This window comes from Myotis yumanensis, unplaced genomic scaffold (assembly GCF_028538775.1).
Source record: "Myotis yumanensis isolate MYYU_CA2020_CCGP unplaced genomic scaffold, mMyoYum1.0.hap1 SCAF_18, whole genome shotgun sequence".
Lineage (NCBI taxonomy): Eukaryota > Metazoa > Chordata > Mammalia > Chiroptera > Vespertilionidae > Myotis > Myotis yumanensis.
The window spans coordinates 17,792,581-17,815,847 of NW_027223769.1; the positions used below are offsets into that span (position 1 = coordinate 17,792,581).

Below are 23,267 nucleotides of genomic sequence, written 5' to 3' on the forward strand. Positions count from 1 at the left end.
GGGAAGACTCTGGCCACTGATTCCAATTTGAGAATGATTGCTCAAACCTCTGAAATGCCAGCTATGAGTTGTCATATCAGCAATCTAAACACCCTACTAACGAAGACTCCCACCACAACCCCAGCTTTAAAATCAGAGTGAAAACTGATTTACAAAAGAACCCTGAGAAGTTACAAGAGCATTTGAACTGCTTGTGAGTTAGCACAAATGTCTCCTTATGCAAAGATTAAAATGTAGTTTGGATGCTGAGTTCTGCTAAGGCAAAGCACTAAGAATGCCGTACGCATCCTTTTGCTTTTTCTGACTTGTCAATTCTAGTGAGTTCTCTACTATTAGTCTATATTTAACCAGCTTATTGGGAAGTTTCTCCAGCTTTTAGCATTTTTTTCTCTTTTATTAAAAGAGCAACCTAGTTTGCAAGAAAGTTGCTGTAAGAAAGTAAACAGCCCCCCGCCCCCCCCCCCCCCCCCCCCCCGCCCGCAAGAGCTGATACACTTGGTTAATCACTATCTCATCAACCTTTAACCAGGTTTGTTGGAATGGCAAGTCAGGTTAAGCTTTGTTTCACTGAAGTTTTAAAATGCTTTCTGAGTCGCTAAAATCGCTTGGTCCTCGAGCTGTAATCGCATCCTGAGAACTGCAGTCGTCTTAAAATTCCCTATAGCTTACTTGGACCTGTGTGTCTATAACGCCCAGACAGCCCTTCCTTTAAACGGAGTTCCCACAAGGAAGCGGAAAAGACACATTGGACAGAACTTCAGCTCTGGCGGTCGGATCGCCGACCCAAGGGAAGAGCCAGGACCAGAGGGTTTCCGCTCAGCCCGCACCCGGCGTGGAGCTTGTTTGGCTTCTCCGCGCGGGAGCGGCGCCGCCGGCCGCGGGCCCCGCCGGCTGCGCGTCGCTTTGGAGGCGAGCCGCCGGCAAACTTCAGCCGGGATCCGAGGGCTGGGCCCGGCCGAGGGGCGGCTCTTCGCGGGCGCGGCCCCGCTCTGCTCGCGGGTCCGGGTCCCGGGACGGCCCGGGACGGCGTCTGGGGGCCTGCGGGGTTCGGAGGCCCGGGCGAGCGCTGGGCCGTGGGAATCCGAGGAGGGCCGAAGGACTGCGGCCCGGGTCCGGGGTCATCTACAGGGGAGGGCGAGGGTCCCGTGGGGCCCTGCCTGAGGGTGGGCGAGGACACCGGAGCGGTCCCGGGGCCCAGCAGGGGTGTCTGCCGGGAGGGACCCAGGCGGCTGGCGGGGGGACTCGGGAGCCACGCCCGGCCGGCCCCGCCCCGCCCCCGGGCTCGGGCAGCGCAGCCGCGCCCGGCCCCCTCCTCACCTGATGTACGGGCTGGCCGCCGCCAGGATGTTCTTCTGCACCGGGATCTCCTCCCCGTCGAGGACCAGGTGCGCGTCGCAGAAGCGGGACTCCTCGCGGAAAGAGCTGAGCGCTCGCAGCAGGCGCGCGGCGTGCTGAGGGTCGCACACGGCGCTACCCTCGGCCATCGCGGCGCCCGCTAGTCAGCCGGCCGGACCTGCTCCCCACGCCGCCTCGCCGGACCCCTGGGGCTGTCCGCGTCCGGCGCGCTCCCGTCTACCCAGCCCGCGCGCGCGCACCCGTCCGGCCCGGGTATCCGTGATCCGTGAACAAGCGAGAGCCTTCGGACCGCGCCTGCGCCATCCTCGGAGCGAGGGGCCGGTACCTTTAAGGAGCCGCGGCATTACGTCATTTTTCCGCGACGCCCCCACGCTCTTGCTCCCGCCCTCTCGCTCGCCATCGCTGGAGGCAGCCAATCAGAAGCGTCATTCCCCGGTAGGGCCCTCGGGTGCCGCCCCCGCGCCGTCAGAGGCTGTCCACTGCCGGGAGGGATCGCTGCGGCGCCGTAGGGCTGTGCGGCCGGCGGGGACTCTGTGGTGGAGCCGGTGGCCTCTGGACCCCGAGTCTCGGCTCCTGCGCTCTAGCTGTGGCCACGGGCACGGTGCCCATCCTCACCTCTCCGTCTGCAGCCTGAAGACGATGACTTCTTAGTGTTGTGGACTAGCCTGTGAGCAAGGACGCAGTAGGTGTAGTTCTCATTCTGTTTGAGAGAAAAGCCGCTTCCCAAGTAAGAGCCGAGACGCGAGAACACAGGCTCTGAAAGAGCGATTAGGTTGCGGCCTAGGGAGGAGAGGTAGCAGAGGAAGCTGGGGAAGGAAGCGGCAGGTCTTGCGTTCTGCAGGGCCTCCTTGGCCGTGGGAAGGGAGTTGGTCTTGGTTCCTGCAGGTGTTAGGAACCGGGAAAGGGTTTTGAGCGGGTAGTGGTTGTTATAAAGATCACTCCGCGGCTGCATGGAGAGAGAGAGAGAGAGAGAGATCGATCCTGTGTTCCAGAGACAGAATGATGCTTCTGTATTGCAGTACTTGAGGGAAGGGAACGGTGGCCTAGAAGGAAGGCTGATGATGGCGGTGGACAACAGTGGTTGGCTTGCAAAGAGTAGACAGGATTGTGAGGGAGGGAGTCCAGGATAATGTTCTGGGTTGAGTAACTGCCTGGGTGTTGGGACCTTTCAGAGAGAGAGGCAACGCTGAAGGGGCGGAAGCGAGAGAGGCCAGACATCATCGGTGACAGGAAGCCACCCTGGGTCCGCTTGACTGTTAGGGCGAGCCCTGTTCTGTCCGAGGTTTGCCCGGAGGCTGCTAAGGGCACGTGGGAATGGGGAATGTAGCCGCCATTTCCTGCAAACAGGTGCTCAATAAGCTTCTAAAGAAATCGCAGTTTTACGAGGACCAAGGGCCAGAAGAATGTGACCCGCGTTCCAGATAAGGCGGGTTGTGGTTCTCAAGGGATCAGCTCAGCCTTTTCTTTCAGCCCAAGGCTCCGATAAAGTCTTGGGTCTTTACCCTGAATCAGCCAAGGCTCTGCAGTTGCTGGTAGGAATCAGAGTATATAACTCCGCTGGAGTCACTGGCAAAAGGATAGATGAGAAGAAGGATGTTACCCGTGAAAGATCCAGAAATGTACAGTCCCTTCAAACACAGCTCAGTATTTATGGGTGAAATGACAAAAATGTTTAGCATTAGCTTCAAAACAAAAGGAAGGGATGGAGGGAAGCAGGTGGGGGTACAGGTGAATCAAAAGTGGCTGTGAGTGATTGGTTGTTAAAGCCGGGTTATGGGTACATGGAGGTTTGTTGTACTAGTCTCTGTATGTTTATGTTGTAAAATAAGTAAAAAACAAGATAAGCAACTCAAGCCTTTCTTCACCATGATACCTGCCCAGTATCCCAGGGAGCAATCAACACTGTTCTCCCAAGTTGTTGCTGTGTTTCGAACATTGCTTTGGCAGGAAACTTATTGTAATGAGTTTATTTATTCATGTCACCTGCTAGCTTGTGTATTTTAGTGTGTCTCTGTTTCCAAGTGCCAAGTACAGTGCCTTGTAGTGCTCAGTGAATGTTGGATGGAGGGATTACTATTTTTTAATTGATTTTAGAGAGCGAGGAAGGAAGGAAGGAAGGGAGGGAGGGAGGGAGGGAGGAAGGAAGGAAGGAAGGAAGGAAGGAAGGAAGGAAGGAAAAGAAGACATTGATATGAAAGAGAGAGACATCAGGAGGTTGCCTCCTGTATGTGCCCTGACTTGGAATCGAATCCACAACCTCACAACCTTCTGGTGCACGAGACAACACTCCAACCAACTGAGCCACACGGGCTAGGGCAGGTCGATGGAGGAATCTAAAAAACTGTGAATACCAGGCACTTAATAAATGTTTTCTGAATCGCATTCTATATTTTTAGTGTATTTGTCTTTTTTTCTCAGCTGGGTTGTTTTTAAGGTCAAAATGATACCCAGGACAGAGAGAGTTCTCTATACCATGTAGACATTTGATGGGTTCTTATTGATTCATTGCTTGGAATGCCGGTCTACTCTTCAAATGTCAGAGGTTCCAAAACAAAACAAAGAGCTCAAATAACAGAATCACCCTCAGGTAACCAGTTATCCCGGAATGGGAGTGTTGCCTTAATTGAAGAGGTGAGTGGGGATTAGTCAGGCAGGCCCTTCCTGGTAAGGATGCACCTTCTCTGATGTTTTGACAGAAGGAAGGAATGAGAGGACCTGGTTAGAGGGCTGTACACAGACCAGCATCACTCAGGTGCAAGGTAGTTGCTGGCTTCAGAGGGTCACCCATGCAACAGGCAGCTAATCAGCAGAAGAACTTGTATATGCTTTCAATACCACCCTCACTGCAGTATTCCCCACCAACCCACCTGCCTGAATAACTCACATTCATCCTTCAAAACCCAGCTCAAAATGACCTTCAGGGAACCTCCAACCAGCTTCTCATGGCAGAGTTCCCATGCTATGCCATGTTCATGTATTCTGTGCTGCATGGCCTTCACCGCACTGTAATTAACTGGTTTATAAGTTGGTTTGTGTGCTTCTCCAGAGTGCTTACTGGGTGCCCCCTCATTCTTTTACTTAATTAGTTAGAGGTAGCAAGTTGAGTAATTGAGCAGGAGAGGCAGGATATAACACAATAGGGGTAGGTGGGATTACAGGGAGCTGAAGGACACACACCCGTCTCAAGTGGAAGGATGCTCCTCAGCTGATTGCACGTGCCCAGTGGTGCCAAGTCCAGCCATTTTTCAAGAGATCTGAACATTCAGATTCACATATTGGATGTTTTTTCCAACATTAGCCACTAATTCCATTTGGGAAATAAAGATGCAGCATATGTCTGCAGACAGGATCTGGTTTTAATTCATTCCCAGAGGTAATCAGAAACCCATCTTGGTTTACTGAGAAGGGAGTTAACAATCAAAAGGATGTTAAGCTCTCAATAGACATTGTTGAGTTGAACTCAAGTGCCCCAAGAAAACTCATCCTAGTGCTCTAGGAAAGGAAGAAGGATTTTGGGGAGGGGCAGAGCCTACCCTCCCATCTGCTGTAGGAGCCACTCCTGGTTGGGCAATGGACTGTTTTGCAGCCTTTCTTGATATTGCTCAAACTGAGCTGGCTTTGATATTGTTTATGGCCATCAGAATGGTGTATTTGTTGTTATTGTCTCTCTACATTCCATAGATGTAAGACACCAGCTATTGTGAAACATATAATCTAAGAGATCCGATATCATCCCAGCAGTTTCAGTCTCTGGTGACTATAACTGTCCCCTTCTGGTTTAGAGGCTAAACAACCCCCAGAAATAGGACTTGTTTTGTTTTGTTTTTTGTTTAAAGGATGTTCACAAGATATTAACAGTAGTCACTCATTCAACAGATATTAAGCACCTGCTATCTGGTACACATTGCAGATACAATGATGGTGAAAACATAATTACCTCAGTGGTATCATTGTAGAGATTTTTTTACTCTCTGTGCTTTTCTGATCATGTATCATTTTTTACAATCAGAAAAAAATAAGAAAACAATTTCACTTGCAAAAAGAAAAGAGAACAGTTTTGCTTTGCTTTGAAAAAACGATCCCCCAAAGAAGAGAAGAATCACCCTGGGGTTTTATTTTTTAATAAATGTTAAAAAGAGGAATGGGAATCCAGTAAAAGAACTAATACAAAGGGAAAAAATGAAAGTTTGAAAGCTCTTTACAAGTCATCAAATCCAGTGGATTTATTTTATTGAAGAGAAAACTTAAGTAAGATGAGCACACAGCTTGGTCAGGATCATACATGTGACCTCGTCGGGCGGAACAGACAGCCCCAGAGCTTCTGCCTCCCAGCTCTGTAAGCTTTTCCATTACACCAACTTGACTCTTTGTAAACATTAATTTGGTTGAGACAGTCTCTTCTGATTCATTTTAAGGCGGTCTGCATATATTTTATTGGGTAAATCTGCCATTTATCCAAATCTATATATAGCCCATTTCTTTCCAAAAATCTAAGCTCTTCCAAATTGCTGAGTCAGAGAACATCTCAGTATTTATAACTCTTTAGTTGCTTCTTTATATTTATACAATATTCAGAGAAGTGTCTCAGAAACCAGTGAACTAATTAAGTTGTAATGAAGGTAGTGACTGTTTCTGTCGAAATCGATGCTATACTCCTTAGCACCCAGCACAATGCCAGACACATAGTTAGGTGCTCAATAAGTACTTGCCAAATGAATAAATGTGAATGGGTAGAAGAACAGAGATTTTTCTATCCATAAGGGATTATTTAAGATGTTGTTTTCCATAAGTCCCCACTGAACTCCAAGCTGGTACAGCCAACAACCTATCTGACATCTTCAGTTGAATATCTAATAAACACCTGCAACTTAACATGTCAGAGTTAAACTTCTGATTTTACCCCTTAAACCTAATCATTCTAAATAAATGGCAGCACCAAAGGACAGAAACTTAAGGACAATCTTGACCTCTGTCTCTCACACTTTTCATCCAATTCACCAACAAACCCTGCAGCTCTTCCTACAGACTGTCTCCTGAATCCTGCCTTGTCTTACAACCTCCACCAGTACCACCCTGGTCCAGACGCTAACTCCACCTGGACTCCTGTAATGGCCTCCTAGCTGCTCTCCCTGATTCTCCTCTTACCCCTTTAATCAGATCGAGTTAATCTGTCATTCCCCAGTGCAAAACCCTCCAATGGCTTCTCATCAAACTTAGGAAAAAAATCCAAAGTCCTTACCATGCCTTACAGATCCTATATGATCTGGCCTCGTAATTCCTCTGTGACCTTGTTTCCTAACACTCCTCTCCCTCCGTGTGCACTAACCAAAAGGGCGAATTTGCTCTTCCTTGAATAGGCCTTGCATATGCCCACCCCAGGGCCTTTTCATCAGCTGATTTCTCAGCCCGAAAGTTTCTTTCCTCATTCTCATAGCTTGGTCTTTCCTTCTACTTAGATCAGAGCTCAGATGTCATCTCATCAGAAAGGCCGCCTCTTATCTTGTATAATGCCTCCCCTTAACCTGTTTCATTTTTCTTCATTGCATTTAATTACTACCTAATATTATACATGTTTATGTATTGTGTGTCTCCTACTATAATACAGGTTTCATGAGGTCTGGCAGGAACTATTTTGTTTATCACAGCCTTTAAAACAGTGCATGGGATATAATATGTACTCAATAAACATACTGAAAAGGAAGAAAGAGGGAGAAAGGGAGGAAGAGAGGAGAGGAGGGGGAAGGAGGAAGAGAGGGAGGTGAGGGAGAAAGAAAAAGCTTACTGGACCTTTTCATTCCTTGCTGTCTAACCTGACATTACCAATCTTACAGGAAGATGAATTATCAAGAATGATTCAAAGGACCTGAAAGGAAACTTCCAAACCTTAGAAGGTTACAGTATAACAGCCCTGGGCATAGGTTGCCCCAATAATGTCTTCCAAACTAAGTCCAGTGCAAGAAACTTTATTTCACTTCCTAAAGGTACACCACTTTGCACTTGTACTCTGTAAATTTGATTTGGGTGTTGGATGTTGTTTATATACCCAAAAGCATGTAAAAGATAGCGAATTTTTGTCCTCCCCCTAAAATTCTAGCCAATACACTTAGATCTGTTTAAATGTCTGTGAAGTCATTTGAGTTTCTTTAATTCATTGGTTTTCCTCACTGCCTCCCCCCTCTTTCTTCTATCCTTGGAGACTCTGATTAAGTTATTCCCCTTCTTCAGTCTCTTCCTCTGTACAACTGGAATAATCATAATAACTTCTAGAGAGTGGTTGTGAGGATTAAATGAGAGGATAGGAGTAGTGCTGACAACAGGGTCTGGCACATAGTAGGTGCTCAATAAATGCTAAGTGTTGTTATGTTTATTATCAATCACCATTCTTGCCCAGCTTCTAGTTTACTTTCAAGTAAAAAATCTAGTCTCTTCACCTCTACAGTCAGGGCCCTACCAGCTACATCCTCTCCAGGTCTGAGTTGACAACCTCACTTCTTGTTTCTCCTTGACATTAATGCTAGGCTTTAGATGAACTTAATTTATTTTCTAACTCCATCTGACATTTAAATTTCCTACTCCAGTCCTTTAGACATCTCATTCGACTCCTTTTCTTTCATGCTCCAGCCTTTAATTTTATTTTTTAACATTTAAATTCATCTGATATTTTCTGAAATATGTTAGACCTCTTTAGCCAGCAAGTTTTGAAACGAATTAGCTTTCACATTTTTAAATGCTTTTTAGTGATTTTACAGAGAGGAAGCAAGAAGAAGAGAAAGAAACATGGATGTGAGTTGCCTCCTGTCAGCACCCCAACTGGGGACCAAACCCGAAACCTGGGAATATGCCCTGACTGGGAATCAAACTAGCAACCTTTTGGTGCACAGGACAATGCTCAACCAGATGACCATACTGGCCAGGGCTCTTTTTAAAAAAAAATCTTTGAAAAAACATCTTTATTGAGATATATCATGCAGTAAATTGTTCCATATGGATACACCTGTGAAATCACCAAGTGATTCACAGATCAAGATAAAAAAAACATTTCCAGTAACCGAGAAGGTTCCCTCAAGTCCATTTCCAGTCAATACCTCCCAAAGGAAACCACTGCTCTGACAATATTGCTATTGATTAGTTTTTACTGTTCTTTAGCTTTTCTCACTCAATACTACATCTTTGAAATTCTTCCATTTTGCTGCTTGTGCATTTAGCTTTTCTCACTCAATACAGGGTCTTTGAAATACTTCCATTTTATTACTGGGACTATACCATTGTGCAAATATGCCACAATTTATCCATTTTTTGTTGATGGATATTTGGATTGTTTCCAGTTTGGGGCTGTTATAATAAAGCTGTATGAACATCCTTAAACAAGTCATCAGGTGGATATAGCCCTCTTTTCTCTGGTAGCTGTGCCCAGGTTCAGTTGCTGGATCACAGGGTGAGCATATGTTCAGCTTTAGCAAATCCTGCCAAACAGTTTTCCAGAATGATTGTATCAAATTATACTCCCACCAGTCACATGTGAGAGGTCCAGTTGCTCCACATCCTTAAGTAATTGATGGTGTCAGTCTTTTAATTACCATTCTGCTGGGTGTGAAGTGACATCTTGTTTTAATTTCCCTGAGAATAATGATGTTGAGCACCATTTTATATGCTTTTGACCACTTGGATAACTTTTTAAAAAGTATTCAAGTTTTGCATCATTTTAAAAAATTGAATTTTAATTTTATTTTTAGGAGGAGTTCTTTATTATATATATATATATGTATATATATATATATGGAAACAAATTTCTCCTCCCAATCTGTGACTCACCTTTTTACTCTCCTACTGATGTCTTTGATGAACAGACATTATTTTTTTTCTTTTTGAAAAAAAATTTTTATTGAATTTATTGGGGTTACATTGGTAAATAAAATTATATAGGTTTCAGTTTTACAATTCTATTAACACATCATCTGTATATTGTATTGTGTGTTCATCACTCCAGGTCGAGTCTCCTTCCGTCACCATTTATCTCCTGCTTTACCCTCTTCTACTCCCCCAGCCCCTTTTCCTCTGGTAATCACCATACTGTTGTCTGTATCTATGAGTTTTGTTTTGTCCATAATCCCTTCACCTTTTTCTCCCAACCTCCTAACCCCCTTTCCCTTTGATAGCTGCCAATCTGTTCTCTGTATCTATGAGTCTGTTTCTATTTTGTCTGTTAGTTTATTTTGTTCACTAGATTTCACATATAAGTGAAATCGTATGGTATTTGCTTTTCTCTGACTGGCTTATTTCACTTAGCATAATACTGTCCAGGTCCATCCATGATGTCTTTTTTTATGGCTGAAAAGTATTCCACTGTATAAATGTACCACAGCTTTTTTAATATACTTATCTACTGATGGGCACTTGGGCTGCTTCCAAATCTTGGCTATTGTAAATAACACTCCATTGAACATAGGGGTGCATATATCTTTTCAAATTAATAAAACAGTCATTCTTAACTTTAATGAAGTTTGATTTATCAGCCTTCTCATTTTAAAAATATGTTTTCTTGATTTTAGAGAGAGCGAGGAAAGGAGAGAGAGAAAAACAGAGGTGGTGCTGGAGCAGCGAGCCTCCTTCACATCCTCACTGGGGATCCAGCCTGCAACCCGGACATGTGCTCTGATCCGGAATCAAACTAGTGACCTTTTGGTGCATGGGACTAAGCTCAACCAACTGTGCCACACTGGCCAAGGCGCAACCTTCTCTTTTATGGTGAGTTCTGTTTGGAAATCTTTGTAATCATGATACTATCCTCCTATGCTTTCTTCTAGAAGCTTTTCTTTTCTCTTTCACATTTAGGTCTATGATCCACCTCAAATGCATGCATTTCTTTAAAAAACAAACAAACAACAACAACAACAACTAAGAATTCAGTTTTTCAGAGACTCACTCATTCATTCATTTATTCTTTCAATCACTTATTCATTTAACAGAATTTTTAATCACCTATCATATATCAGGCACTTGTGGGAGAACAAAAGCAATTAGAGTCAACATTTAAGGCACTTATTGGCCAGCAGGGGAAAGGGTGAGACTTGCACATAAACAACATCTAGAAAGTAGTAATTTAGTTGGAAAATATGAGATGGCCTAATTATTCAGATGTGCCGCCCAGAGTCATTTTCTCTTTGAACACAGGCAGATAAATTACATTTCCTACATGCCAGTGATTCTGTCTTTCTCGACCTTCATTGGCCCCCATGTCCTCCAAGTAAAAGTCCTAGTCCCTGTGCTTGGTACATGAGGTGTCCCACCATCTGGCCCCTCCTCACTCCTGACCCTCATCTTCTAGACCCCTCCATCTCCATCCCAGAGCCTCTGCACAGACACCGGAACTCCTGAGCAGAGCGAGCTGTTCATCCTGCCAGCTCTTTGTCTCTGCTTTCCTTCTGCCTGGATTCCTCCCATGACACTGATGTCTGAATATCTGCTCACTGCTCCAGCACCACCTCTGTGAAGCCTCCCCTGGTTCCTTTCTGTCTCATTGTTTGTGCCTTGAAGTCTACCTCTGGAGCCAGACTGGTAGGTTTGAACCCCGCTTGTCACTTTCCAGCTCTGTGACCCCGGGCATGTTACCTAAACTGCCAACCAAGTCTCATGTTCTTCAGTGGGAATGGTTGTGGATCCTGGTATGGATGGTTTTGTGCAGAATAAATGAGATTATCCAGGTGCAGTTGTTTAACACAGTGTCTAGCACATAGTAAGGGCTCAGTAATTATTTGCTTAAAAAACAATAAAAATAGTTCTAACCATCATACAAATGACATTTATCAGCTAATATATTGGTCTTTTCAGTAGACAGGTGTTTTCTTTAGATTATAAATCACTTCCTTAATTTTTCTACAATTGCCACTGGGACTAGTACCCACCTGTGGAGGTCCTAGTGCAGTTCTCTATGCAGGGAGCTTTATGTCCATTACCCCAATGAATCTTTACAGCACTTACAAGGTAAGGACTAGGATCTCCAGGCTATGCTTTAAAAAACTGAGGCTCAGATAGCTGAAACTCTGTCCCATGTCCCTCAGCTGATTTGTTGAGGAACCAGGATTTTGACTCCCTGCTTCATTGCAAAGTTTGTGAGCTACTAATTACATATCCCATCACATCACAGTGAGCTCACATTTGATGAATAGAATGGAGTCTAATAAACCCAGAACCTACCCAAGTTTGGTAAAAGGAGCATGGGCTTATCTGCACTGCTAAGTCTCGAATGTGACCATCAAAGGTCAAGCAACCAGAGGCTGAGACCCTCCCGGCAAACAGATAGCATCTAGAGCAGGTGCTTTCCACTTTTCCCTCTTGGGAAATGGCGGTTTCATCATCAATAATTTATACTTTGTGACTTCAAGGTGTGCTCTTTAATTGACACAATGCTACCTTTCCAGAGGAACAGGTTGTCACTTTTCACAAAATTTGCCCTATTTAATGAAACTTTGTTGTCTAATTACAGACCATTTCCTCTATTGCTGTATCACAGTCCCAACCAGCAGTCTTAGGAAGATTGTTTTCAAGCAGACTCTGGAACCTTGACCTCTCCAGCCCAATTGTAAATGTCTTGAGAGCTGGGACCCCATCGTACTTGTCTGTATCTCCCAGGCCACCTGACTTGGTTAGGCAGGAATTCAATAATTATGTTTACTTGTTTCATGCTGGGTACTGGGCTAGGCCTTGGGAGGGAGAAAGGAGGAAGCAGATTCAGATCTTGCCCTCCAGGAGCTTCTGGTCCAACCCAGAAGATAAGACTCAAACATAAGCAGCAAACATCTGATATGGGAAATGGGGGATGTGGTAGGGATTGTAGCAGAGAGCTACACTGGGGTAAACCCCCGTCCCAAAGCATCACTTGTACTTCAAGATTACTGGGGGATGCTCGGCTGGCATGGCTCAGTGGTTGAGCATCAACCGATGAATCAGGAAGTCACAGTTCAATTCCCAGTCAGGGCACATGCCCAGGTTGCAGGCTCGATCTCCAGTGTGGAGCATGCAGAAAGCAGCCTATCAATGATTCTCTCTCATCATTGATGTTTCTATCTCTCCTCCTCTCCTCTCTGAAATCCATAAAAAATATTTTAAAAAAAGATTGCTGGGGAATTCTTTGCAAGTATGAGCATGTTACAGTTCTATAACATATCATCTGTTATGTGCATGCATTTTAGGTAAAACAAATTTCAAGGTGCTATATTTGGTAGACCCTTCCCCCTGCCTTCCTCCTAGGCTAGGTGGCTCCCTCTCCTCTGTCTTGAGGAATGTTTTGGTGGGTGATAAGCATGACTGTTGGAATCAGGCAGAATTAAGTTTTCAATCACTTTCCAGCTATGTGAATTTGAGCAAGTGGTCTGAGCTCTCTGAACGTGAGTTTATTCATGATTTTATGAGGTTTATGAAAATCAGTGTTTTACATAAAGCTTTTGTCATATATACAGTAGCTTTTATGCATGTTGTGAAGAAATGAATGTTCATGGGACAGATGGATGGATGGACGGATGGATGGAGTAGAGAACAAGTCAGGCTGTTGCCACATAGCAAAAAAAAAAAAAAAAAAAAAGGCACATATTCCCTTGGTCATTAATACTTTGCAATTCTATGGCATTTTGTACCCTTGAAGCACTTTCATATTCACACAAAAATCAAAGAAAGTAGAGCCATCTCAATTCTGCCTCTGAGAAAAAAATGAGGCCTCAAGAAAAGCCCAAAGTCTTGCCAAAACTGAGATTGGTCAACTTGAAACTGCACCTGGTTCAGCATCTTTAACACAATAACTTGGGGACGTGTTAGGGGGTGAGGATGAGGGGAAGAGGACATGCCTTTCAGATTACTGCCTTTCCTTTCCGAGTTGTGTACAGCCTGCTAATTGAGCTATATGTCATGGGCCATAAAATTCCAGAATCCACACAGCTGGGGCAGGGCAGAAGTTCTTCACTTTCCCTGTTGAGAAACTGAACCAAGCTATGGACCTGAATCTCCTTAACATACATACACACATAAATTCACATGCAACTTCAGGAAGCCTGTGGGCACCCTGAAGGCCCTCTACCATGCCCCCTCAGGTGCTCAAGACCCCTCTACAGCAGACATCCTGAGCCTGACCAACTGCAGAAACCACAAACTCATTAGCTACAGGCAGAGGAGTAGAAACAGTACATCCAACATAGCAAACCTCAGCAACTTCAGCCAGGGCCAGCCTACACTCCCAACTCTGCAATCATCTCAATTCTGGAAAGTTTATCTTCCAATGAATATCCAAAGCCAAGCCATCCTTTTCCCTACCAGCTTTTGGAAAGTTTTGGTAGAAATCAAAATTGAGGTCATCTGTGTTTTAGAGATGAAAATTGCCAGCGTGTTAATGGAACAGGGTGGAGACTGGTGAATAGGATAACACATAGTTATCTAGAATCAACTGGCTTCACCAAGGGCAATGCCTTCGCTGTCATGTAAGCGACGATCAGGTGTGAAAGATAAAGAACCAGACTCGCTGCTGGAAGGAAACTTGTTAATGACATTCACATACTCATTCAACACTTGTGTATTGAGCAGCTACTATATGCCAGGCACTGTTCTAGACCCCTAAGATATATGTGATACTAAAACAGAGAAAAAATCTTGTCCCACATATAATAATTGAGCTTATATTCTAGTGAGGAAGATGAACAAATACCCCTAAGTGTAATAAATAAATTGTACAGTACGTCAGAAGGCAAAAAGTGCTGGTGGGGAGGGGGAAGAAAGGAAGTCAATCAGGATTAAGGGATGGGGGGCGGTGTGATGGAGGAAGCAAGTTGCAATGTTGCAATAGGGTCAGGAAATCTTCACTGAAGGTAAGACTTCGGTGAGGTTTGGGCAAGGCTTGAAGACAAGGTGGCTGCCAAGAAGATGCCAGTAACAATACTAAATGGCTAATATTCAGGCATTCACTCACAAGTATTTATTGGGTGCATTAAGATCTACTTGAGGTAGGCTAAAAAAAACAGTCCCCAAACACACCCAGGTCCTAATTCCTGGAACCTGTGAATGTCACCTTTAGGGCAAAAGGAACTTTGCAGATGTCATAAAGTTAAGGATTTTTTTTAAAAAAATTCTTTTATTTTAAAATGTTTTTATTGATTTGAGATAAAGAGAGAGGGAGAGAAACATGGATCAGAAAGCACCATGGATTGGCTGCCTCCTGCATGCTCCCTACTGAGGATCAAGCCCACAACCCAGGCATGTGCCCTGACCAGGAATTGAACTGGCAACCTCTTGGTGCATGGGACGACGCTCAACCAACTGAGGACACCGGCTAGGGCAAGTTAAGGATTTTATGATAGGGATATTATCCAGGATTTTCCGGCAGGCCCTAAATGTATGCATTAGGGGCCTTATAAGCAGGAAGCAGAGGGAGACTTGACTATAGAAGGGAAGAAAGTGATGTGACTATAGAAGGAGGGGGAGAAGGGTGATGTGATGTGAAGCCGCCAGCCAAGGAATGAGGAAGCTGGTAAAGTCAAGCAAACAGACTCTCCCCTAGAGCCTCCTTCTGACACCTTCATGTTATTCCCATAGAACTCATTTTGGACTGCTGACCTCCAGAACTGTAAGCATAAACCTGTGCTGCTTTACGCCTCCACATTTGTGGAAATTTGTTGAAGCAAATTACTACGAGTGCTATTGTAGACAAGGATATAGTAATGTGCCAAAGTGACAAAAATCCCTGCCATGTGACGTCCTATCCTTGACCACTTGTTCTGTGCCCTGATATGCAGAATCCCTTTGCACACTAGTGCTAGGAGATGGTTGTTACATGAGGCTGTGTAACTCAGAGACCCTGTTCTTTAACCATCCGAGGGTCTTCTGGTCATGCCCGATTAGACTGGGTTTGTGGCTCTATTTGCTCATGTCACCTCCGATGCCATTGGACTCCTATGTGGATTGTACTACTCTGGGTGCCTGGGAAGCTAACCCCTTCCTCTCTCACCACACCAGGAGTAAGGCTCTTCCCAAAGAAAGGGTGACATCCTTCATTCAAGGTTATGTGAATAGCATCCTCTACGTGAATTGCCCACACAATCTTAGCTAACTCAGAGGTGGGACTATGTGGCAGGCACTTCTGTATGGGTTTTCAGAACATAAATTTAGCCCTATAAGGTGGGTTTTTAGTATTCTCCCCATTTCACAGATGAGAAAACACAGGCACAGAGAGATTAAATAACGGTCAAAGGTCATATGATCAGTAAGGGTTGGGTGCCAAGATTCAACCTCTTCACTGCTTTTAAGGCTTGTTAATAAAAATTAAGTTTTATTGAGCATCTACTATGTGTCAGATACTCTTCATTTAAGCTTCACAACAACTCTTTGAATGAGAGAAAAGTACTACGTCTATTTTATGGATGATGAAACTGAGGACAAAGAGGATAAAACCCAGGCTGTGAACCTGGAGCCCATTCTCACCTATTGTGCTGTCATGTAACTTAAGCACCCACTTTGTCCCAGGAACTGTACCAAGCCCCTAAGATGAAGACGTGAATAAGATTAAGTCAATAAAAGTAAATGGTTAAGACGTTGAACTTTGTACTAGACTCACTGGGGTGATTACTTCGTAGGTTATAAATATGTCTAATCACTGTATTGTATACCTGAAGCTAACATAATATTATACATGGCAACTATAATAGAAATTTTAAAAAATTTTAAATAAGAAAATAAAAATGCCCCTCCATCCCATCCCAAAGAAATTGGATTTTGAAGTCACAGGAAACATCTGTTTGATCTTGGACAAGTTACTTAACTGTTCTGATACTCAGTTTTCTCATCCATAAAATGGGAATGGCACTAGGATTTACCTCAGGGTTGTTGTGAGGATTACATGAGAACCACCATGTGAAGTGCTTAAGCACAGTTTTTGGCACAGCGTGAATTGTCACTACACATCAGTTGTTGTCATATTATTGCTATTATTATTATAAGAAAGCTCAGTTCCTGGCCTTAAATAGAGAAGAATGCACCAACGATGTAGACGTTAATTATAATGGTAATTTAGAGAACCCTGACCTAGGGTAAAACCTCTTGTTTGCTTAACCCACATGTCAGACTGAAGGGGAAATCAGGGAACCCATCCATGCCTTTCACCTGTCCCGAAGACACCTGGAATAGAGTAGGAGATCTAAGAACATTGGTCACTTTTAATCCTCTTGGAACACAGTGGGTGTACTTAAAGAAAGAAAATTCTAGCCCAGCCGGCGTGGCTCAGTGGTCGAGTGTCAATCTGTGAACCAGGAGGTCTTGGTTGAATTCCAGGTCGGGGCATATGCCCGGGTTGTGGGCTCGGTCCCCAGTTGGGGACATGCAGGAGGCAGCTAATCAATGATTCTCTCTCATCATTGATGTTTCTATCTCTCCCTCTCCCTTCCTCTCTGAAATCAATAAAAAATATTTTTTTTTAAAAAAAGAAAATTCTAGAAAATCCCACCAGGGTGTATGAGTCTGACTTGAGCACTTATATGCTGGACTCACCTGGTGCTCCACCAGGACCCTGTGATGGAGATGAGGAAGAGTTCTAAATCTCCATTGCAGAAAGAGCCATGGCAACCACCACTGACAGAGGATTCCATCTTGGTCTTCATGTCTGTGAACCAAGGCTTTGCTGGGACCAGTAGAGGACTGCCCCAGAGTTGTTTCTCACTGGTTGAAGGAAACATCTTCTAGGGAATGATGGAGAAATAGGGGCTACATTTTTTCCCTTCCTGGAAGATTTATAAACCCTAAAATGTGACTTTTATGCTGGGACTACAAGATATCCATATGCAAAAGAATGAAGTAGGACCCCTACCTCATACTGTATATAAAATTTAACTTGAAATGGATCACAGTGCTAAATGTAAGTGCTAAAACTGTAAAATTAATAGAAGAACACATAGGAGTAAATCTTTGGGACTTTAGCTTGAGCAACCATTTCTTAGATTTGACACCAAAAGCAGAAAAAATAAAAATTAGATAAATTGGACTTCATAAAACTTTAAAAATTGGTGTATGTCCAAGGGCACCATTAAAAAAGTGAAAAGACTACGCACAGAATAGGTGAAAATATTGCAGATCATATGTTTATAAGGGACTTAAATCCACAATATATACAGAACTCTTACAATTCAACAATAGAAAGACAAATACCTCAGTTTATAAATGGCAAAGGGTTAAGGGGTTAACCAAAGAACTTACATACTTATATGCACAGCCCATGGACACAGACAATAGTGTGGTGAAAACCTGGGTGGGGTAGGAGCTGGGTGGAGGGGGGCAAAGGAAAGGGAAATGGGGATGTCTGTAATACTGTCAACAATAAAAATATACATTAAAAAATAAAAATAAAAACAACAAAGGATTCGAGTGGATATTTCCCCAAAGACAACGTACAAATGACCAGTAAACACATGTGAGATGTTCAACAGCATTAGTTATTAGGGAAATGCAAATCAAAACCACAATGAGACTCCATTGTATCTAGGACGACTAAAATAAAAACAGCAGACAATAACCAAGGAGGGAGGATGTGGACATACTGAAACTCTCATACCTTGCTGGTAGAATTGTAAAATGGTGTAGCCACTTTGAAAACCAGTTTGGGAGTTTCTCAAAATGTTAAACATAGAGCTATCATATGACACAGCAATTTCACTCCTAGGAATAGATTCAAAGAGAACTAAAAACATATGTTAACATAAAAAGTTTACACATGAATGTTCACAGCGGCCTTATTCATGATAGTCCCAAAAAGGAAACAACCCAAATATCTACCAGCTGACAAATGGATAAGCAAAGTATGGTCTGTTCATACAGTGGAATGTTACTTAGCCAAAAAAGGAATGAAGTACTAGTTCATGTGACAACATAGAGAAATTTGAAAACATTATGCTAAGTGAAAGCAGCCAGTCACAAAGAACCCAAACATTGTATGATTCAATGTATATGAAATGTCCAGAATAGGCAAATCTATATATAAAGTAGAAAGTAGGTTTGTGGTTGCCTAGAACTGGGGAAGAGGGGTGCAGAATAAGGGGTGACTGCTAATGGGTACAGGGTTCCTTTGGGGAGGTGATGAAAATGTTCTAAAATTAGTGGCAATAGTTGCACAATTTAAAATACACTGAAACCTTTAAATGAGTGGATTTTTATGGTATGTGAATTAGATCTCAAAAAAAAGGTATTATTTTCAAAAATGACTGTCCATCCTTGAAGAAGTCACTGGAGACTTCTCTTCAGTTAATGCCAATTCCATGTCACCTGAGAATACATAAATTGGGGGTCTGGTTGGAACTTGTCTTTTCTGTGGTCCTCCTTTTTCAAGTTTCCCATGTTGTCTCCTGATTCCAGATCCAGGCACCGCCCCTTTCTTTATCGGGATCACCCACATCACCTAGTTACCTGGTACTATCCTTCACATGTCAGCCGTCCCTGGCTCCCAGCACAGCATTTTCTTATCCCCATTCCACTGAATTGTGTTGGCTTGTTTCCTTGGTACTGTGTCCTGTACTATGCCATTCGCTCCCTGAGGACAGTTGAGATACTGGTTTTGCTTACAATTACATGCCAACACGAAATGAATGAATGAAATGAATATATGACTGAAAAAGAACAAGTATATGTATTGAGTGGAAAGAAACAAAGAATAAGAAAGAATAAGGAAATGGAAGAAGGGGAGATTTGGACTAAAGTCATATTAGCATGTACCCATACCCACTTTTTTTCTGTTTCTGAGAAATAAAGATTTCTCAGCCCTACAGCCACGTTGACCATTTGAGTCTCTTAGATTCTAGAATGGCTACTCCGTTTCCTATGAATCAAACCAAACCCATTGGCCTTTCAAAGAACACCCTAAACCTTGTTTTTCTAACTTTGGCTCAGAAATCCTAAATTGGGAATCTAGCCAAAGAAAATAACAAGCACCTGAACACAGAGCCGGGGAGAGGGGTGAGCTCTTGAAACCCAGGCACAGAGCTACTAAACTGGCATGACTTGTAACAGCCCCAAACCACCACCAACTTAAATGTCCAGCAGCAGGGTAGTGCACATCGTGTCACGTCCCAAAGATGAAGTAATATATACTCATTAGAAGAATTTAGTGACCTGGGAAAATGCGTGAATCATTCGTTGTGAAAAAAACGACAACAGGTTATTAACGGACGAGTAGATTAGAAAGTGATTGCTAATATGCAAACTGTGCACACAAAAAAATGTTAAACTGGGGAAAAAATACCCACACCAGAATGATTGAGGGGTTTCCTTTTTGTGGTGTCTTCCTCATTTCTTTTTTTAAAAAAATATATGTTTTTGTTGACTTTAGAGAGAGAGGAAGGGAGGTAGAGATTAAGAGAGAGAAAAACATCAATGTGAGAAAGAAACATCAGATCAGCTGCCTCCTGCATGCCCCCTACTGGGGATGGAGCCCTACTGTCAGGAATCTAACGGGTGACCTTTTGGTACAACTGAGCAACACCAGCCAGGGCCTTCATTTCCTTTTCTTAATGTATCCAGGTGTTCTACAATGACCATATAGGACTTTAATAACCAGAGGGAGGGAAATCCCCCAGTTCTCTCACTCCACTGCTGTTTCTTAGGAAATTCACTCTCCACCTGCTTCGTTCAGTTAACCCACATCCACCTGCAAATCCTCATCCTGAGCTGCACCCTCAGCCTACAAGGACTTTGCCGGGTGCTCCATCCAACCACTTCTAGGAAGCCTTTCCTGATCACCAGGAGGAGAAGAGGCTGGCTGGGGCCCCACAATGCCGCCACATATCCCTCTGCTCACCTTGTCTGAGGAAATCAGCTTCTTGGCTGTTGCTTGACCTCAAGAGACCATTTCCTCATGCAGCCCAGCAGCTGGTGCAGCCAGGCCTGTGTGCATCTGCACCTGGCTGATGAGTCTACACCCCTAACCACTATGGAAAGCAGTCTGGCGATTCCTCAAAATATTGGGAATAGAGCTAACATACGACCCAGCAATCCCTCTCCTGGGTATATACCCGAAAACTTTGAAGTTATATAGTCACAAAGATATATGCACCCCTATGTTTATTGCAGCATTGCTCACGGTGACCAAGACACAGAAACAACCAAAGTGTCCTGTGATAGAGGACTGGATAAGGAAGATGTGGTTCATATACACAATGGAATTCTACTCGGCCGTTAGAAAGGATGAAATAGCGCCATTTGCAACATGGATGGACCTTGAAAACACTACGCTAAGTGAAATAAGTCGGTCAGAAAAAGCTAAGAACCATAAGATTTCACTCATATGTGGGATATAAAATGGAAACTCGTGAACAGAAACAGCAGTGTGGTGGTTGCCAGGGGGAAGGGGGTGGGAGGTGAAGGAAGTCCTAATATATGGTGACAGAAGATTTGACTTTGGGTGGTGGGCACAGGGTGCAATATACAGATCTTGTAACATTGAAACCCACACCTGAAACCTCTATGCTAATGTTAATCAATGTCACCCCAATAAATTAAAAAAAAATTTTAAATGAACCCCCAGAAGGAAGTTGGTGTTGAGGCCATGGTCTCACCCTTATTGCTGGATGATGAGGAAGGTGGTCATGACTTTTCTGTCTGCATGTCCTGATTTGCCATGGGAAAGACTTCTCATTTAAAAACCACCCAAACAGTCTTCAAACAACTTAAGAAGTGATCAAAGGTGTTTGTCTTTAACCTGGACAAGCAACCTTCTTAATGGAGTCAGCCCAATGCTTGGTAACTTTGGTTGGGAAGAAATGAACACGAACCAATACTGCTGATGTAGCTCGAATGCACTTAGATTTTCCATGAGTTGAGTTGTCTGGGGATATAGATCCAGCTTGTTCCTGATTTGGAATCAACTTAGAGAAACCGTTGAAGGAAAAGGGGAGTGTGTCAGCAAACACTTGAGAGCTTACCGTGTGCCTGGGGTTCCATCTTAGAGCACTTGTGAAATGTTGTGGCTTTCCCAGAGCAATAAACAGCTGAGTGATTTTTCCTGTAGAGCTTCCTGGTCACGTACTCCACCCACCTGGAGCATAACAAGACAGGCTCAAGGATAGGATGGATTGTCTTGTGGTGCTTTGAAGAAAGGCACATGAGTCTTAGCTCCTGCAGCATTTTGAGCTCATTACCCTGGCCTGTGTATGAAATGCGATGGAATTAAGGTACAAGAAAAGTCAGATATCATGGGAACTGACCTTTGGTGCGTTTGAAACTGAGAAAAAAGGATTTGTTGTGCCAAGCTTCCTCATCAGTCTGGTATTTCACCTCTCATCTTAAACAAGGTAAACAAACCACCACGGACATATTTTTCTTCCCCGCAGAACTGCACCCTTTTTCATGATTAGGTCTGGGTGCTGTTTGGCAATGGGAATTGAGTAGAATGGAGGTGGGGAAGCATTTTTTCATTCCGCCCTCTTCTCAAATATTTAAAATAGAATAAGGAGTAGGTGAATGACTATCCCTGTCACAACCCTTTTCCACTTCTGCCACCTGAATGCAGACATCAATTAACCTTTTCTTTGGCCACCACAGATGGCATTTCCTGATGTGCTCTGTCAAGACTGGAGGTGCTGAGACCTCTGGGGGAGAGTCTGAGGAAGATGGGATGGTCTTCATTCTGTCATCTTTAGGGTCCGGATTTTTTTAATGAGATCTGTAAGCTTTGCATGAAATGGAAATTCTGGGAGGACAGAAGAGGTTCTGAGGGACCAATAGGGGAAGAGCTAGGCTAGAGATCACACATGGCAGGAACCTACATGGGAATTTTGTGTGTTGTCATTGGGGTCCATGTGAACTGTCTTCCTCATCTTCCTAGGAGATCCTCAGTAAAATAAATATCCATTTCTTGTTGGTACATTATCGAGTTGAATCTGTTTGTTGAGGGAATTCATTCATTCAACAGATATTTATTGAGAACCTGAACCTGCCTGCAGTGTTCTAGATGTTGAGGATAAAGTAGTAAGTAAAACATACCCAACAAGGGAACAAACTGAATGAATCTTCAAGGAATTCTGCTGTGTGAGAACAGCCAATCCCCAAAGGTCAATATTGTGTGATTCCATTTACATAACATTTTCAAATGATAAAATTTTAGAAATGGTGGTTGCCAGGGGTGAGGTATGGGAGAGAGGTAGGTGTGGTGATAGAAAAGCAACCCAAGGCATCCTTGTGTCAATGTACTATTATTCAGTATCTTGACTGTAGTGCTGGAAACAGGAACTTATACATGTGATAAAATTGTATAGAACTATACATACGCACACACCGCCCTGCCCCCGCCCCCCACACCCACAGAGGTAAAACTGGGAAAATCCAAATAATATCTGTGGATTGGTCTATTGCAATAGTCTGATTGTGATATTGTACTAAAATGTTACCATTGGGGAAAACTTTAAAGTTCATGTAGAATCTCCTGTTATCATTTCTTAAAACTGCACATGAATCTATAATTATTCCAATAAAAGTTTAAATTTAAAAAAATGTTCCTGACCTGATGGTGCCTACATTTGAGTAGAAACTAAATATGGCTTCAGGGTAGCTGCAGGGCAAAATCCAAGACCATCTGTTCCCCTCCCCCTTGGAGTACCCATGCACTGTCATGGGAGATTCCATCCCATCCTTGTGACATGTTATGAATCCCCTCTGTTGACTGAATGAAATCTAGACTCGGGAGTAGGCAGGTGCAACACTAAGGGTGGAGTCCCAGGCCTCCCTGACCCCTTGCCATAGGTATCTGGGAACTATCCAGCCTGCCTTTGGTTCTCTAAACCAGGCACCAGGCACATCCCTGGGGCTTGCAGTATTCACATGGGACCATGCTTGGCTTGCTCCTAGTTTCCTACATCCCCACCACCATGCTCCTTCCACCTCTGCCTCAAATGCCTGGTCTG

The 23,267-nt window shown here is 43.7% G+C and overlaps 1 protein-coding gene and 1 long non-coding RNA gene across 3 annotated transcripts in view; one reads left to right on the forward strand and one right to left on the reverse strand.

The window, feature by feature from the left end:
• GAN (gigaxonin) overlaps positions 1-1,507 on the reverse strand; it is a 69,677-nt gene extending 68,170 nt beyond the window's left edge. The window contains exon 1 of the mRNA XM_070398777.1: positions 1,318-1,507. Coding sequence (XP_070254878.1) covers positions 1,318-1,484 — 167 coding nt within the window. The 5' untranslated portion in view covers positions 1,485-1,507. The remainder of the gene's footprint in view (positions 1-1,317) is intronic.
• Positions 1,508-1,794: 287 nt separating this feature from the next.
• LOC138997231 (uncharacterized) lies at positions 1,795-22,761 on the forward strand. 2 transcript variants are annotated; one of them, XR_011468921.1, is made up of 3 exons: positions 1,795-2,038; positions 9,906-10,101; positions 20,440-22,761. It is a non-coding gene; the product is annotated as an uncharacterized lncRNA (long non-coding RNA). The 2 variants fall into 2 exon arrangements; XR_011468922.1 differs by lacking the exon at positions 20,440-22,761 and adding an exon at positions 10,682-11,089.
• The last annotated feature ends 506 nt before the right edge of the window (positions 22,762-23,267 follow it).